Source organism: Belonocnema kinseyi, chromosome 3 (assembly GCF_010883055.1).
Source record: "Belonocnema kinseyi isolate 2016_QV_RU_SX_M_011 chromosome 3, B_treatae_v1, whole genome shotgun sequence".
Lineage (NCBI taxonomy): Eukaryota > Metazoa > Arthropoda > Insecta > Hymenoptera > Cynipidae > Belonocnema > Belonocnema kinseyi.
The window spans coordinates 97,846,167-97,863,519 of record NC_046659.1 but is presented as its reverse complement, the minus strand read 5'-3'; the positions used below and the strand labels follow the sequence as shown (position 1 = coordinate 97,863,519).

Genomic DNA, 17,353 nt, shown 5'->3' with positions numbered 1-17,353 from the left:
TTTTGAAGAATTACTTGACTATTTGTTTAAATATTCTTTTTTTTCGGTGAAAATTCAATTACTACTTGGTTTGCAGTTAAAATATTTGTTAATAATCCATTTTTTCACTTCCTTGGTGGGAAATTGATCTATTTTATTAAAAAACCGATGTTTTTTGTTAAAAAATAAATATTTTTTATCTGAAAAAGCTATTCTATTTATGGTTTAAAATATATTTGATGTCAAATATATTTGTAAAACAATTTCTTTATTTTGTTTACACTGCTTCTGCTTGGATAAAAAATAAAAAAATTTGATTGCAAATTTAACTATTCCATATTTTGTTGCATATTATTATTTCAATTTAAAATTCAACTACAGTCAAGCTTGGATTTAATGTCAATTTTGGGACTGAGCGTATTAAATCCAGTCTCGTAATTATTTTGTCTCCTATTTTCTCTCTATTTTTTCAACTCCTCTAACCGTTACTCACCGCGCGGCATAAATTCTTGGAAACATTAAATGAAGGATCACTAAATCCAGGTTTGACTGTACTTAAGTTAAAAATTCGACCCCGTGGTTAAATATTCAACTATTTTGTAAAAAGTGATATTTTTGGTAGAAAATATAACTTTTTTTGTTAAAAATTCGGCCTTTTGGATTGAAAATAAAACCTTATCATGGAATAATAATCATTTTTTATTTAAAACGAGCTTTTTGTTGAAAGTTCATTATATTTCGACTATAAATCTTAAACACTTCATATGAAATTTTATATGGAATCTGTATCAATGTTATTCAAAAGAATTTACTTCCCTATATATGTCTGTAAAAAATGAACAGAATAAATGTGAAATCCATGTTCAACTAATGAATAGGTTACTTTCGAATTTTCCAACTTTGTAATAAAAATATAAATTTTTTGTATATTTTTAAAGAGTCTCATATTTTAAGATTCGCGGTTCTTGAAGGCAATGAAAGTGCATTTTGGTTATATGAATGAACCTTAATTTTGGCGATTCGCCGCAGAGTGCGCGCGCACGCGTGACACATGTTTTGCTTGTCAGTTTGGTTAGGTTTTACGATTTCGATTTTCTTTTCATGCTTTCTTTTTCTTGAATGAATCTTAAAAAGAAAGTTGCCGAAAGGAATGTGAATACTTTTTATTATCATATACCCCTGTAATATATATTTTAATCGAACTACAATGAGTGCTGGAAAAAAAGGTCCCAATATTTTGGTGACAGGTATGAAGCAAAGCGTTTTTTTTACTTTTTGAAGTGATGTCGCTTTCGGTTTTAAATGTGACAAAAGAAAATGGAACTTTGTGTTCTAGGAACACCAGGAGTTGGGAAAAGTAAATTATCTCAAGCTCTGGCTGAAAAGACTGGATTAGAATGGCTTGATGTCAGTTTAATGGCAGTAAAAAACAAGTGTCTAGAGGAATTTGATCAACTATATAAATGCGAAATCTTGGACGAAGACAAGGTATTAAAAAATTTATTTTAATTTTTTCAGTGTCTAGCAGTCAGAGAAGTCACGAAAATCATGATCTACTTTTTAAACTCTTTTATAAATTTTAGTTCATTTTTTCTCTACTTAAAATAAGTATATTTTATGATTAAGCCTTAGAATTATAGGGCACGGATCGACTAGAAGGCTTTAAAAAATCGCATTAGCTACCTTCAATTAGAAAAAAAGTCGCATGGAATTTCGAAAAACATTGCGTCAAATTTTTTAATATAATTAAAAAAAGCACTGAAAAACTAAAATGACAACTTTTTTTTGAGGAATATAGAGTACATAATTCTAATTGATGTTCAAATATTATTTGCATAATCAAAATACATTTTTAAGTTGAAACAATTTTTTAACAATAGCCATTTAGCTTGAAGGATTCTGAATCTGGGTTTGAAATATTTTTTGTAGTGCTAAACTTGTAGCATGGATTATTTTCAAGTGAGAAAAGTATATAATTCACATTATTTTGGACTTCGGGAATATTAATTTAAAACATTAATCTTAAACTTACCAAAATTAAGGCTTGGCATTTGAGAATATAAGTTGAATGTGAAATTATTCATTTTTTTTTAAATGGAATATATAAAAAGAATCGGAATATAATGAATTTTCAACCAAGTAGTGTAATTTTCAATCGAAAGAAATGATTTTTGAACCAAGACGAATATTTAATTAAAGAGTTGAGTTTTCAACTTAGAAAAGGTTAAACTGCAACCAACAAGATGAATTTTAAACCGAATGGTTCAATTTAAAAATAGAATTAATTTTCATATTTGACTTTCCAGTCAAAAGAGGTGTATTTTCATTACAATAGTTGCATTTTTAACCGAACAAGATTAATTTTCTACCATAAAAGCGGAATTTTCAATTAAAAAAAAATTAATTTTCTTTACAAAGAGGCGAATATTCAATAAAACTGTTACATTTTCCACAAAAAATATGACTTTTGATCAAAATAGTCGAATTTTCAAGAAAATGATTAATTTTTCATCCATTTAGTGGAATGTTTAACAAATAGACCCCTTTTAACAAAGAAGAATAATTTTTAACCAAGTAGTGGATTTTTCTTGAAATAAAGACGAATTTTTTAGAAAACAGTTAAATTTTCTACAAAAAAGTTTATTTTCAAACAAGAAAAATGAATTATCAACCAATAAAGATTACTTTTCTATCATAAAAGTATGAAAGAATCCAAAATTTTAAATTTCCAAGTCAAGAAGATGAATTTTGTACAAAACAGTTCAATATTCAAACAAAAATATAAATTTTCAATAATAATGTTAATTTTCTACCATAAAATACGAAGTTTCTATTAAAAATTATGAATTTTCAACCAAGAGCGAAATATTAAATTTTTCATTTAAAAAATACATTTTCAACCCAAAACTAAACGAGTTTTTAATAAAATAATTAAATTTTCAACTAAGGAAATTAATTTTCAAGAAAAGTATAGTTCAAATTTCGACCAAATAGTTGAGCTTTCTACCAAAATGTTGAATTTTGGAGCCAAAAATACGATTTTTCTACAAAAAATTTGAAATTTTAACAAAAAAATTCAGTTTCAATGGAAAAAATTTATTTTTAACCCGGCAGTAGCATGTCTAACAAAAAAAACGGAATTTGATAATCGAAAAGTCAAATGTGAAAAAAAATGTAAAATTTGCAATCAAACCAAATTATTAAGTTAGGAATGATAAAAAATCGTTTATTTTTTCTATCCAGAGGGGCAAATGTTCAACAAGACAGTTCAATTTCCAAGCAAAAGATATGACTTTTGGTCAAAATAGTCGAATTTTTAACAAAAATATTTAAATTTTCATACAAATAGTTTAATTTTTAACCAAAAAGAATAAACTCCCAAAAATAGTTAAATTTTCTTAAAATCAGTTATTCTGTTTTTAATTAAAATGTTACAATTTTAACAGTTTAATTTTCAACAAATATACTGTTTTATACCAAGAAAGATTCATTTTTAACCAACCAGTTTATTTTGGTTAAAAGATGCATTTTTTATAATATAGTAACGTTTTAAAAAAAAGTTTATTTTAAAACAAAAAAGATGATTTCTCAATCCAAAAGGATGAATTTTCTATTTTAAAAAAGCGAATATTCAACAAAACAGTTATTTTTTCGACCGAAAAATATGACTTGATGAAACTAGTTGAATTTTCAAAAAAGTAATTAAATTTTTATACAAATCGAATTTTTCACCAAAAAGAATTAAATTTCAACCAACATAGTTGGATTTTCTTACAAGGTTTTATTAATTCAGTAATTGAATTTGAAATTAATCGATTTTGAACGTTTACGACTTAAAAACGTCCAACTATTAAGGCTTGCAATTTGAAAACCTAAAAATATGGAATTCAAATCTTACATTTATTTTAGATTTGAATTTTAAAAGTTTCATTGTGATTAAAATTAAGTATAGCGACCTTCTGAAAAAAAACAGAAAATAATCAATTAGTCGTATTTTTCTTCAAAAAGTCGAAAAAGTCGCATAAGCCGAGCCCTGGAATTACTAACTTTAAGTGAAGCTTTTTAAGAATTAAGAGCCTCCTAATAATTAAAAGGAATTAACCATGTTTTTGTTAAAAAATGCATTTTTCAGAATATAGTAAGTTTAAAAAAAAAAGTTTATTTTAAACCAAAAAAGATGATTTCTCAATCCAAAAGGATGAATTTTCTATTTTAAAAAAGCGAATATTTAACAAAACAGTTATTTTTTCGACCGAAAAATATGACTTAATGAAACTACCCTGTAAGAAGCCTTGCATTGAAAAGTATTAGAAAATTTGCATCCCTAAGAATGCCGTTTTTGTCGTTAGTTTTTTCATTCTCATTAGGCGGCGAAAGTTATAAAATTTCAATCCCTTTTAAAGCCGATCGAAGCTGTCAGACGTAACCTCGAATACATTAAAAACACAATTTTCGTTTGAAGCATAAGAACGCACTCTAAAAGCATGATGTTTGCCAAATCTAGGAGGATTGCATGTAAGAATACATTTCTTTTTCGTCAAATGTTCGCTTTGTTCAAATATTATAAAAAAAAAAATCATGATACAAAACTGAAAAAATTATTTTTCACCAGAACCTTCTGTGTGGAAATTGATCCTGACATCGTAAAATGGCCGACGCTATGTTTTAAAAAGCCTTTTGCCTGATTATTATTCGAAAAACAGTAAATAAATGTAGCAAAATTTGCTAAATTAAAAGGGATTAAAATTGGTCTAATTCTTGGTTGCTTTGTGGTCTTCAGCAAAATATTTTCAGCGCTAGGTACAGAAAGGGATTCAATTTGAAAGCTAATTTCAACTACCGTGGATATTCAAAACGGGAGAACAAAAACGGGATCCAGAAGTATTCAATATTTCTCACGTTACTACTGAATGAATGGAATTTTTCAATACTTTTTAATGCAAGCCTTTTTACCGGTCAGTTAAATTTTAAAATAAAATAAAATTCTCATACAAATAGTCGAATTTTGCACTAAAAATAATAAAATTTTAACCGAACATTGCTGGATTTTCTTACAGGGTTCTATTAATTCAGTAATGGAATTTGAAATTAAGCTACTTGAACTTTTACGACTTAAAAACGTCCAAATATTAAGGCTTGCAGTTTGAAAAAAATTTAAACTGAATTCAAATGTTACATTTATTTTAGCTTTGAATTTGAATTTTAAAAGTTTCGTTGTGATTAAAATTAAGTATATCAACCTTCTGAAAAAAATGGAAAGAGTCAATTAGTCGCACTTTTCTTCAAAAGGTCGACAAAATCGCATGACCCCAGCCCTTGAATTACTAACTTTAATTGGGCTTTCTAAGAGTCAAGAGCTTCTTATTAATTTGAAGGGAAATAAGAATATTTCGCAAAATTTAAAGAGTCATAAATTATTTTTCCCGTTTAAGTTACTCGATCTGATGGAAAAGCCAATGAGCGAAGGAGGAAAAATTGTAGATTACCACGGAGCTGAATTTTTTCCCGAGCGTTGGTTCGACATAGTTTTTGTCTTAAGAACCGACAACACAATTCTCTATGACCGATTAAAGGCTCGAGGCTACAGTGGAAAGAAATTGGAGGACAACATTGACTGTGAAATATTTCAAACAATACTCGACGAAGCGAAGGATTCCTACAAAGAAGACATCGTTCACGAATTATACAGTAATACACCAGCGCAGATGGAAGAAAATATGAACAGGATATGTACCTGGATCGATCAGTGGAAAATAGATAATCAAGCTTCGTAAAATACACATTTTGTACTTACACGGTGATGCATTTATTCAATATTATCATTCTCTAAGAAAAAATACGATAGCCAATTACACCACTTCCCTTCGTAATTCTTTATAATTCAGAGAAATTACGAAATCTCTTCTTTACAGGTTTATAATTATTATTTAAAACTATTATTCTACAATTTCTAGATCTTGTTTAATCTTTTTTAGTCTACTTTCTATGCTGGTGTAATATCTCATTTTCATTAACAGCTGCTTTGCCGTTTCAATATCCTCATTTCTGAAGGCTTGAGAAACTTTTCTGAAAGAAGTAATTTTTACATTAACATTTGTATAAAAATTTTATTCCAGCTAAGGCTTCGAACTATCCTACTTTTTCCATTTTTAAATATTTGTTTGCAGGGTGGCTGCTGGACCGGCAGTTTTTTTAAGCCGAAAAAGGACAGTAATCTTTGTTTACCGGAAAGTCCACACATTTTTAGAAGAGAAATGTATCCAATCATTTGAAATATTACTTATTTTGTATTACATGGTATAATGCAATTAAAAATAAATTGGATTTCAACTCTTTTTTTTTATAAGGTAAATGCCCTAGTATTCGTGACGATCCCAGTAATCGTGAAAATTGGTTGTAATTGGAATATATTGTTCAAGAAATTATGTTAAAAATAACATTTGACAATAAAACCCACTTTTTTGTCGTTTTATAATAGCAAAAAGAAATTACATTAATTCAAATTAAATAAAAAGCAAGAAAATTGGCTTCACGATTACTGGGCCATTACTGTAAGTTTATTCGTTAACTTAAAAAAAACCTTAAACAATTAAAAATTAAAAGCATTTGAAATTGAGCAAATGTGACAAAAACACATTTTCAGTGTATAAACTGTAAATATAAGTAATGGTTTTAAAAGTTGAACTCTATTTCCAGTATTAAAAATAGAAAAAGAATTGATTTTACAAGATGATTCTGAACCTGTACGAAATTAAACAATTTACCAAAGTTTAAGGTTAAAATTTAAATAGTTAAAATAGTTAAATTGTCATTCAGAGATGAATTTTTAGCTACGTGAAATGATGAATCTTAAAAAAAAAAGAATTTTGAAAAAAGCAGTTCAACTTTGAACCAAGTAGTTGAGTTTTCAATAAAAACAGAGGAATTGTCGATGAAAAATATAATAGATGGTATTTCAACTAAAAATATTTTTATTTTAAATGAAGAAACAGTTGAATTCTACCAAAAAATACGAATTTACAACAAGATAGTTGAATCCTCAGCCAACAAAAATTAATTTTTAACCACAGTTGCATTTTTAACACAAAAAAATTACACTTCTACCAAAACAGATCAATTTTCAAACCAAAAAGACGAATTTTTATCAAAAACATAAATTTTCAACACAAAATGAAGCAGATAGTTACAGGTAAAACAACTTTCTGTCACCGAGAGTTGAAAATTGCCCATGTGTTGAAAACGGCATTTTGACATGTTGAGCTGTTACACTCTTAAAAATATATCAAGAAAATGGTTTATTTATATAATTATTGTGAAAATGACATAATGGATTTTGCAAATGGTGTTTTTTCTTTTTAATCTGATAATTTCCATTAATTATGCCGATGTTTATTGCTTCGGTGTGAAAATCAGGTTATAAAAGTGAACTCAGAGAACATCCAAAGACCCCGAATAAAAGAGAAGCTCTTTAATAATTATGAAAGATCTGAGGAGAAATGGTTTCGGTTTTATTTTCAAAGAATAATTTTTTGTTTTAAAGATTTTAAAATATGGGTTAAAATAATATGGAAGTCTTTGAGACCATTTTTATAAATTTTTCAAGATTTACCAATTTTGTAGGTAAACTGAATTTTGTCAGGGTGTGAAAAAAGTTCTTAAAATTCATGGGAAATTTTTAAATGATTTTCTGTAAGGAAATTCAAGAGAAAATCGGAAAAAGATCACATAATTTATTAAATGCTTTCCTAAAATCTTTAAAAAGTGTGAAAGATTTTAAAGCAAAGTTTTGCAATGTAGCCATATTACATAATTTTACAAAAAAATTGAGTGATTTTAAGAGAAATTCAAATGTGTTTAAACGATTCAAAAATAATTAAAACTTGTAAAGATTTTTTAAGAATGTTGTAAATTTTCACGAAAATGAAAGACATTTTTTCAGTTTCCTAGGAAAAATTAAAATAATTTTTTATTTCGAAAAATTAATTTGAAGAGATTATTTCAAAAGATTTGAGAAGATTTAAAAAATAGTCAAGCAGAATCGGAAAGATTTTAAGGCAAATTTTTAAATTTTGCAGAATAAATAAAAAATGCAGGAAAATTTTAAATATTTTTTAGAAATTGGAAGGTTTAGAAGGTCTTGCAAAGATTTAAAAAAAAATTTATATGCGTGTGAAAATTTTTAATAAATTTTTATACTGAAAAATTAACTTTTAAGAGAAAATTGAAAAAGATTTTTAAACATAACAAACGATGTCCACAAATTTCTAAAAATACTTCAGAAGATTTTAAAGCAAAATGTTTCAATTTGGTAAGATTGCAAACTAAAAACGAATAAAAATCGGCTAAATTCATGAAATATTTAGTCAAATTTATAAAAATTTCGAAAATTTTAAAGAGAATAAACAAATTTTCTTAAAATTTCTGGGAAAACTTAGAAGAGATTGTAAGGTAATTTTTAAAAATTTGGAATGACATTTGAAAATTTTGAGAAAAATTCGTGTCAGTAAAAAATATTTCCAGGAATTTAAGACGCTTTAAATAGATTAAAAATATTTGAAAACTGAAAAATTTTCGAAAATGTATGAAATATTTCTTGATTCCTTCCAAACTTCTAAAAGTTCTAAATATCTTTTAAAAGGACTCGAATTTTTCATAATATTTTATAAAATCCTACATTATAAAATTTTTTTTTTAATTCTTCTAGATTCTTTTTTTAGAAGACCTGAATATTTAAAATCTTTTAAATTTTTTCAAGAATCGTATGGAAATTATATTTACATAAATTTAAAAATAAGGTGATAATACTTATTTTCTTATTCTTAATTCTCAGAATTTAATTTCAGCATGGATATATAGCACTTCGAAAAATAATTTTCGATTAATATGAGTGTTGTCAAAGATAAAAAAATATTCGTCAATGATCTTTTTGTAAAAGTGATATACAAATCTTAAAATATATTAGCTTCACTACAAAGTGTAATTGATTAAAAAAATATCATATTCAAGAGTTCGTTATTTCATTGTAATAGAAAACAATATTTTTTATTTTATATATATAGGATTTATCATATTCCTTATTTGTCATCTATATATATATATATATAATAATAATAATAATTATTCTATATGTTATATAATAGCATTATATTTTAAAACATTATATTTTATATCAATGAATTGTTAAATTTCGATAAGTATTTCTATTTCTGAAATTTCAGGTTGACGAAATTTAAAATTTGCAGAAAACAATTAATAAATTATTAATTAATGATTAAATTGTTCATTTTACAAGTCGGCCTTGCAGTCGCTGAATTTTAGTTACGGATATTTTTAAATTCGGGATTTTATTTTTTGCCAATTAAAGATCTTGTCGGTATTTGAAATTTGGAACATTTTATAATTTGATAATGATATATATTTTTGGCATTTTTTTCATTCATTTATGTATTCCTTATTTATTTTTAAATAATTTTTTATAAGTTCTGAATATCCATGCAATTTTTTGGTTTGAATTATGCCAATTATGCCGCTTTTTCCTATATTAAAGAGAATAATGCGGAAGTACTTAAGTCTCATTTACTACCTGACTCTACGCTATGAAGAAAAAATGATTTTCATGGGCTTTTTCATATTTATTTTGTGATTCTTATGCATTTTTCCTATGGTACTGCATGGTTTTGCAGAACAAAGTTACTACTAGCGCCACCGCACGGCCGTTTTTAACTCTCGCGAAACATTTTTTGCATTGGGCAGTATAGTGGGAGCACCCCCCCCCCCCCCCCCCCCCCCCCCCCCCCCCCCCCCCCCCGAGTTAAAATGATTAATTTTTTCACAAAAAAAAACAACGAATTTTCAACAAATTAGTCAAATTTTCAACTAAGGTTATGAATATTCAACCAAAAGAATGAATTTTTAAACAAGTATTTCCACTTTCAACTAAGTAGCATTTTCAACCAAAAACGATTTACATGTTAAATAAAAAGCTATTGAATTCTGCCAAAACGACGTGAGTTGACGTAACAGAAAAATGAATTTTTAACAAACTAGTTAATATTTTAACCAAAAAAGATGAATTTTCTACCATAGAGATGAATTTTCAGGGACGCCTGAAAAATTTTAAGTGTCCGACAGTTTAAAATTCCTGTATAGTAAAATTTTTGACAGTTTATTATGCTATTGCCTAATTGGAAAATTTCCAATAATAGAAATCTCCCAAAATAAAATGCAGACATAAAATATGGGGTACGGTTCAATTGCCGACCATAGATAAATTCACGAATTATCAAATTCCAAAATACAAAAATTAAGAAATTATTAAATAATAAAATAACTTAATATATTACATCACAAGTAGTTGGTACATGGCTAACCTTACGAGTGATGTACGATATTTTATTCGAAATCAACATGTTATGAGACTGTGGGGCCGTCTAAAAAGTGATTCGTGATGTTTATAATATTTTTGTTGTGAAAATATACGACTGATGTGGCAGTCATTTGTTTGGCTGTGATTGGTAATCTCGAATGGCGCGAAATTTGAAACTGATTCGGTGTTTTCGAATAAAATACTTCTATTTAAACATATTTGTTATTTTATTATTTCTTTAGGTTATTTGGCGTACCGAATTCTTCGAACAAGTAGTTATTTACAGGTCCCACTTTTTTTGTACCGAAAAAATCCGGCTATTCGTTTCGAAATTTCGGTCCACGTAGCCATTGCCATTTATATATTATTAAAATAAAATTTTAATTGTTCATATTCGCTAATTTTATAATAGGGTTGTTTTCAAAGTCAGATATTATTTTTCCAATAAATGGATCTTATAGTATATAAAATTTTAATTATAAAAACGCCCATAAAATATTTTATACATATTGTTAACTATTTTTAATTTAATATTGAAACATGTATTTTCTATCACGATGTCGATTGGAGGGCCCCTTTGACGTCAAAGGGGTCGGATTTTCCAAAAATCACAGCTTACGTGTCAGTGATTCTCAAATATCTTTTTCTGTGCCGATGTTTTCTTTTGGTTATATGCACATCGAAAATAGAAGTCGCAAAATATTGTTTAAAAAACATTATAAAAGCATTTAAAACAAAAACTTTTATATACAGAATTCATTGAAAAAGTATTTAAATGTAATCATGTGTACTGAACAATTCGTAAGTATGTACGATTTTAAAATGAGTTAATAATTGCACTTATTGTTTTCCTGTAACATACTACTGACTCTTAAACCAAATATTACAACAGGAGAACTTTTTTTCTCACATAAACCTTAACAAATAAAGGTATCAAATCAAAGTAGTCGAATTGACAGCAGACTGTGGCCTAACCTCTTTATCATGAGTTTGACATCGTCACATAGATAATAATAAGAACCTCTGAGTCACGTGACACCAATTTGAACAAGTGTTTACCGCCTTCAATTTTTAATAAGTTTTTTTCTGCTGAACGACACAAAAGAAAAAAAATTGTAACGCATCTTCGATTAAGATTAAAATTATGTATTAAAAAATTATTTTATCTAAAATCGCTAAACTACCCTATTTGGAAGTTTTCCTGCATCGGTAATTTTATAGTGTCAGTAATTGTATTTTTCAAGATTTTTCCGTATAAATAACAATTGAACAATTATTAATTTGAAACGACCTAAAATAAAAATAATTAGAATTTTCTAGTTCAAATTTTAATCTTTCTAACTTAAAATTATATAATTTAGCCAATTTTCATCATTTCCCGATTTCCCCAATACAAAGTACGATTTTAAGTCTTCTGAAACTATCTAAGAAAGGAAAACGAGACTATTGTAATAAACAAAAAAGTTATTAATTTTTTTTTGAGGCAATGCAAAAATCATGAATTTTAACCTTCAAGCGCCTCGTTTAGCGAACGAATTTTAAGCTACGGAAAGCTTTCCGTGAGAAAGTTGTTCATTAAGGTTCAAAGAAGTTTTCTGGAAAGTTTTAGATCAATTGTATTAATATTTCAAAAATGATTAATGTTTTAAAATCCAAGCGGTAATCTTGACGCTGCCCAAAAACGTGTCTGGCCGGCTACGTACGCGCTACAGCGAACGACGTGAAGGTCAAGTCAATCTTACCAAAACAAATGCACAACAGTAACTCCAAATATTATCATTAAAATAATTTAGTTATTAAACATTTAACATATAATATTATGCATATTATTGAACAAAAATAAATTAATTAAACAATATTTTATTAGAAACTACTTTTAGTCATTTTCGTCACTCTCTTCAGTTTCTTCGGCATCTGGATTCTGAGTTTGTACTTTTAAAAAATATTATTCGAAAAATTATTTTCCTTTAGCGCTTGAATACTGAAAGAGATTTTTTACATCCTTTATTTTGGCAGCTTTTAATCCAATTCGGGGCGGAGGACTTTTCGAAAGATTTTCTAGTTTAAGCGTAGGTTTAAAGAAAAAAGTGGTTGGATTTTGCAACTCATAGTTGTCAAAAACATCCACTTTTCCATCAGGAAAAACATGCAAAACGAACACTTTGCTGATTTGGAAATTTTTTGGCTTTCGCATTTTGCCTTTGAAACATTTTTCAAAATTCTGTAGAAGATCTTCACACTTCTCGACCATTGTCAATGAAGGTGAACGAGCATTGCGAATCATTTCTACATATTCAGCTTCAGTTTCAATTCGTTCTCATTTTTTCAGCTTTTGCGAATATGTGCCAAAATTTCTATCGCACTGGCAATAGGAATAGCCTCGAACTGGAAACACATATTTAATCTCGCTTTGCAAATAAATGGAAAATAAAACCAAAAAATGAAACACTGTGTAGTATTTATTTTGTCCCGGATATGAGTCTGAAAATAATGTTATGCTGTTGAACTTGTCTTTAGCAAATTCTTTTAATACCGCGTATTTGATAAAACTGCAAACAGAGTTAGCACCCTTCTTAACAATTCCCTCAAGAATAGGGAACATGTAACTCTGGTTCGTAGTATGTACATATACGTTAAATAGAAAAAACCATGCTAAACGTAGGTAAAACTGCGCGGACACGGGTATTTTTGGTAGTGGCAAATTCTGTGCAAAATCAAATTTACAACATAGACTATTATTTTCAGAGAGTATTTGCTTTTTTAACTTCAAATAAATTTCGGCATTGTTTTTGTGATTAATTACTTGTTCGTTTACCTTTCCATTTGTCTCGTTTTTGTAGCAAGTATTGCACATGTCAGTTCTAGTTAATTTAAAACTGAAGCCAACATTTTGGTTAAAATACTTAAAATAAACGGTTTGACTTATTGTCAATTTAGCCACCGTTTTTTCTTTATAATATTTTCCGAATAATTTGTAAAGTTCTACAAGATTTAATGAAGGATTATCAAAATATTTTAGGTTGGTAGAATTTCGTTTGTAATGTGAACTGTGATGTGGAATTGATTCGCAATGCTCTTCAATCATTTTTTTTTTAAATTTTCTGTTAATTTAAGACAACTTTCGCGTACTCCACCTGCCAAATTTTTTAAGGGCTGCTTATTTACAATTTTTTTGAACATTTTCAACTCTTCTTTTGCCCAAACATAGAAAAGCACAAAAAAATTTTTTACAAATTGGAACATTTTCTTCGTCAGTACGAAATAAATATATCCAATGAATTAACCGTCCTAGTTTTTCACCTGCATTCGTTTGGATAGGATCCTTGCATTTTAACAATTCTCTGAGAAACGGATTTTGTTCATTATAGTTCCCGAGATTCCAAAAATTTGTATGTACTTTTTCTTGTTGCACATTTGAAAACTTTTGGTAACATTTTTCTCGACAGCAGGATTCAATACGTTTGAAAGATCTCTCTGGGATTAGAATATCTTTAGCAATACCGTCTTTTTTAGTTTTAGACTTTGTAATGTATTCTTTTCCCTAAAGAAATAACAAATAATGCTATTAACTTCGTAATTAAAAATTTAAAATAATTACTTTAGACTATCTACATATTATATATAGTTCAGTAAAAGAATTATTTAAAAAATCAATAATAAAAAAAGTCATAAAAAATATTAAATTTATGATTAAAATTTATTTAAAAATTGTATAGACGGTTTCCAATCGTACCTGCTTTCTGTAACATTTTTTCTTATTTTTAATCCACGAATCTTCATTTCTAGTTCTTTTTCTACCTTGTTTCATTTTAATATCTTTTTCTTTTTAATTAATATTCTCAAAAATATCTCAAAAATCTCAATAATCTCAAAAAAAATGCTTTTGCAACTATTATAAGAAACAATCACTTCGCTGATTCTATGCTTTATTTGTAGAATTTCATAGAAGATGACAAAAAAGTTACTGTTGTGCATTTTTTTTGGTAAGATTGACTTGACCTTCACGTCGTTCGCTGCAGCGCGTACGTAGCCGGCCAGACACGTTTTTGGGCAGCGTCAAGATTACGGCTTGGATTTTAAAACATTCATAATTTTTGAAATATTAATACAATTGATCTAAAACTTTCCAGAAAACTTCTTTGAACCTTAATGAACAACTTTCTCACGGAAAGCTTTCCGTAGCTTAAAATTCGTTCGCTAAACGAGGCGCTTGAAGGTTAAAATTCATGATTTTTGCATTGCCTCAAAAAAAAATTAATAACTTTTTTGTTTATTACAATAGTCTCGTTTTCCTTTCTTAGATAGTTTCAGAAGACTTAAAATCGTACTTTGTATTGGGGAAATCGGGAAATGATGAAAATTGGCAAAATTAGCGCGAGTTGAAGTGAAAAAAGATTGGAATTTTTCGTTTTCAAAAAATCCACTTTTTACCAACTATCTCAAAAACTACAAAACCTACAAATTTTTGCAAGAGGAAAAAAAGATGCGCCTTGAAATTCTCTACAAGTATCAGTCTTTAAAATTCAAATTAGAAAGATTTTTAAAATTGACACTCAGGACAATACTTCTCAGGCTGAATCCGGCCGTGTCCCCTTTTGGTCGCCAGCGGTTCAATTTTGAAGATTTACAAATTTCTTGATTGATTCTTTAATTTAAACATTGAGAGTTTGAAAAGTGTTAAAAATTCCATTTATATAATATAATAATATAATACGTGTAAATTATTGAGCGTTTGAACAATGGCTGAATAAAAATTTGTTTAAGCTTCAATTATAAAAACTTAAAATTCAAGAGTTCCATTTTGAGTGGTTAAATTTGCAGTTCAATTTTGATTATTCTAAATAAAAAAGTTTTCATCTCTAAGTGTTTGAGTTTTTATATTTCAATGGAAGTGAAAATATTTTGCGAGCCCGGAATTCTATTCATCGATTAAAACGGCCACCCTGGTTTGAGACGAAACTAACTCCTACAGTTTTGATTACTTTTTTCTTTGATAAAAGGTTACTTTTGGTAATTTTTTTCGAGTAGATCGAAACATGCAACTAGGCAACATGATAATTACTTTGTTAAATCAGCAATAGTCTTTCTGTTCTCCTTAATTAACTGAATTGCTGTTTCCTTGTCCTTAGATGCTTTTTCCACATCTTCATTCTTTTCCATAATATCCATTAAAAATTCGGGATCAACGTTCGCTGTACCTTCAGGCAGCTTCACATTGTTCAATTCCAGAAGATACATTCCTCTTTGAAGTGGATTTAATAACGTGTTGTAGGCCTTGTTTATCAACGAAGACAATTTTTCTGATATTTGCTTTTCTTGCTGCAAATATTTTACTTTAATTAGCATTTAGATAAAAATCCGAAATGGCTAAATCTACGCTAACGTGAAGCGATTTTGTAAAACAATAACAAAATTGTATAATTTAAAAAAGAAAGCCTCCTATTAGTTGACCGACTATAAATTCGGAGCACTTAAAATTCTCTCTTCTTTACAGTTTACATAAATGGTTTAGAATTATTTATGTAATGCAATATTTCTATTGAAAGCCTTAATAATTAAAGGAATATTAAATTGAAAAGGTTCAAATAATAATATAAGTCACATTTTTTAAACTGGAAAATGTTAAATGAAAGCGTTTAAAATTCAGAAATTAATCTTTTTTTTTGCATAAAAAATTCTTTACAAATAAAATGCATGTTTTGTTCAAATGATTTTTTCAAAAGCTCCTTTTTAACATAATAATAAAAATATTGGCAATTAAAAACCAGATAACTGACTCTTTCTACTTATCTCCAGTCTTTTTTTTAATTGCCCAACCTCTTCCCAGTTTTTAAACCTTTTTCTGACCAACTTCCTCTTCATAAAAGTTTATAAATGAACTAAAATAATAAATACTTACTTATTCAAAGAAGAAACACTTACATAAAACTGTTGCGAAAAATCGCCTGTAGCAGCGCAATACAGTCGCACTAAATCTTTATTTACCCGGAACAGAATAATTTTTTAATTATTAAAAAAAAATGTTTAATAGATTTTTAGTCCCTGTCCAAAGACGATTTTTAAGTCATGAAATTTGAACGTCAAAAAACTTGAATGATTTACTTGGCATTGGTCAACTTTTTCTGGTAAAACTCAATTTCTCTTAATTTAAAAACTCAATATATCAGAGGCTAGTTTCTATTTTTAGTGTGAATTGAAAATTGCACTTTTGATCGTAATTCGCAACCAAGCTTTTTCGAATTTTAACTTTCTCTAACTTTGAAATTGTAATGTTCAACATTCTATTTTGTGATACGGGATAATATTTCTGAATCATACTTTTTTGGTCTCAACTTAGAAACACTTTAGCTTGAGAATAAACTTTTATTTTATCTTTAAATGTTGATTTAAATGTTACAAAATGTTATTTCCCTCTCTTGAAAAATTCTGATTTTGTTGGTTATATGGATTAAGAATCCATATTTTAGAGCAGAAAAGTACATTTTTTTTAAAGAATTCAACCTTTTTTATTCCTTGACTGGAAAATCTTTCTGGTTCGAAAATTCAACTATCTTGTAGTAGAAATTAAATTTTGTAGTTGAAAATGCAACTGTTTAGTTAAAAATTAATCTCTTTTTGTTGAAAATTCAACCATTTGGTTGGAAATTTATATGCTTTCTTGCAAATTTGTCTTCTTGGTTACAAATTTAATTATTTTGTTGAAAATTCAACAATTTTGTTTAAAAAATCATCCTTTTTCGTTGAAAATTCAACTACTCAGTCGAAAATTAGATGTTTGATTAAGAATCCGTATTTTAGAGCATAAAAGTCAATTTGTTTGTAGAGAATCAACCTTCTTTATTGCTTGAGTGAAAAATCTTTCTTGTTAAAAAATTTAACAATTTTGTGGTTAAAAATGCAACTGTTTGGTTCTTCTTTATTCATAATGTGTCCCCTAAGGGTTTACATGACTTCCATTCCTTACAATCTTTCCGTTTACATCTATATATTTTTTACAATCTTATCCTT

General features: G+C 27.6%; 2 protein-coding genes across 2 annotated transcripts in view; one reads left to right on the top strand and one right to left on the bottom strand.

The window, feature by feature from the left end:
* Positions 1–1,032: 1,032 nt before the first annotated feature.
* Positions 1,033–5,772, top strand: LOC117168825 (adenylate kinase isoenzyme 6). Its single transcript, XM_033354672.1, has 3 exons — positions 1,033–1,226; positions 1,316–1,467; positions 5,412–5,772. Exons 1-3 carry the CDS (start codon positions 1,187–1,189, stop codon positions 5,751–5,753), a joined length of 534 nt encoding a protein of 177 aa, XP_033210563.1. The 5' UTR covers positions 1,033–1,186; the 3' UTR covers positions 5,754–5,772.
* A 1-nt stretch (position 5,773) lies between these two features.
* Positions 5,774–17,353, bottom strand: part of LOC117168824 (iron-sulfur cluster co-chaperone protein HscB) — a 13,838-nt gene continuing 2,258 nt past the window's right edge. Inside the window, exons 2-3 of the mRNA XM_033354671.1 lie at positions 15,408–15,664; positions 5,774–6,045 (exon numbers count right to left, since the gene is read on the bottom strand). Coding sequence (XP_033210562.1) covers positions 5,916–6,045; positions 15,408–15,664 — 387 coding nt within the window. The 3' untranslated portion in view covers positions 5,774–5,915. The remainder of the gene's footprint in view (positions 6,046–15,407; positions 15,665–17,353) is intronic.

Excerpts from the sequence above, each read along its gene's own strand:
- LOC117168825 (XM_033354672.1), top strand. The coding sequence starts at position 1,187 with ATGAGTGCTGGAAAAAAAGGTCCCAATATTTTGGTGACAG. Across the intron at positions 1,227-1,315 it reads TCCCAATATTTTGGTGACAG|GAACACCAGGAGTTGGGAAA; the intron begins GTATGAAGCAAA and ends TTTGTGTTCTAG. Across the intron at positions 1,468-5,411 it reads AAATCTTGGACGAAGACAAG|TTACTCGATCTGATGGAAAA; the intron begins GTATTAAAAAAT and ends TTCCCGTTTAAG.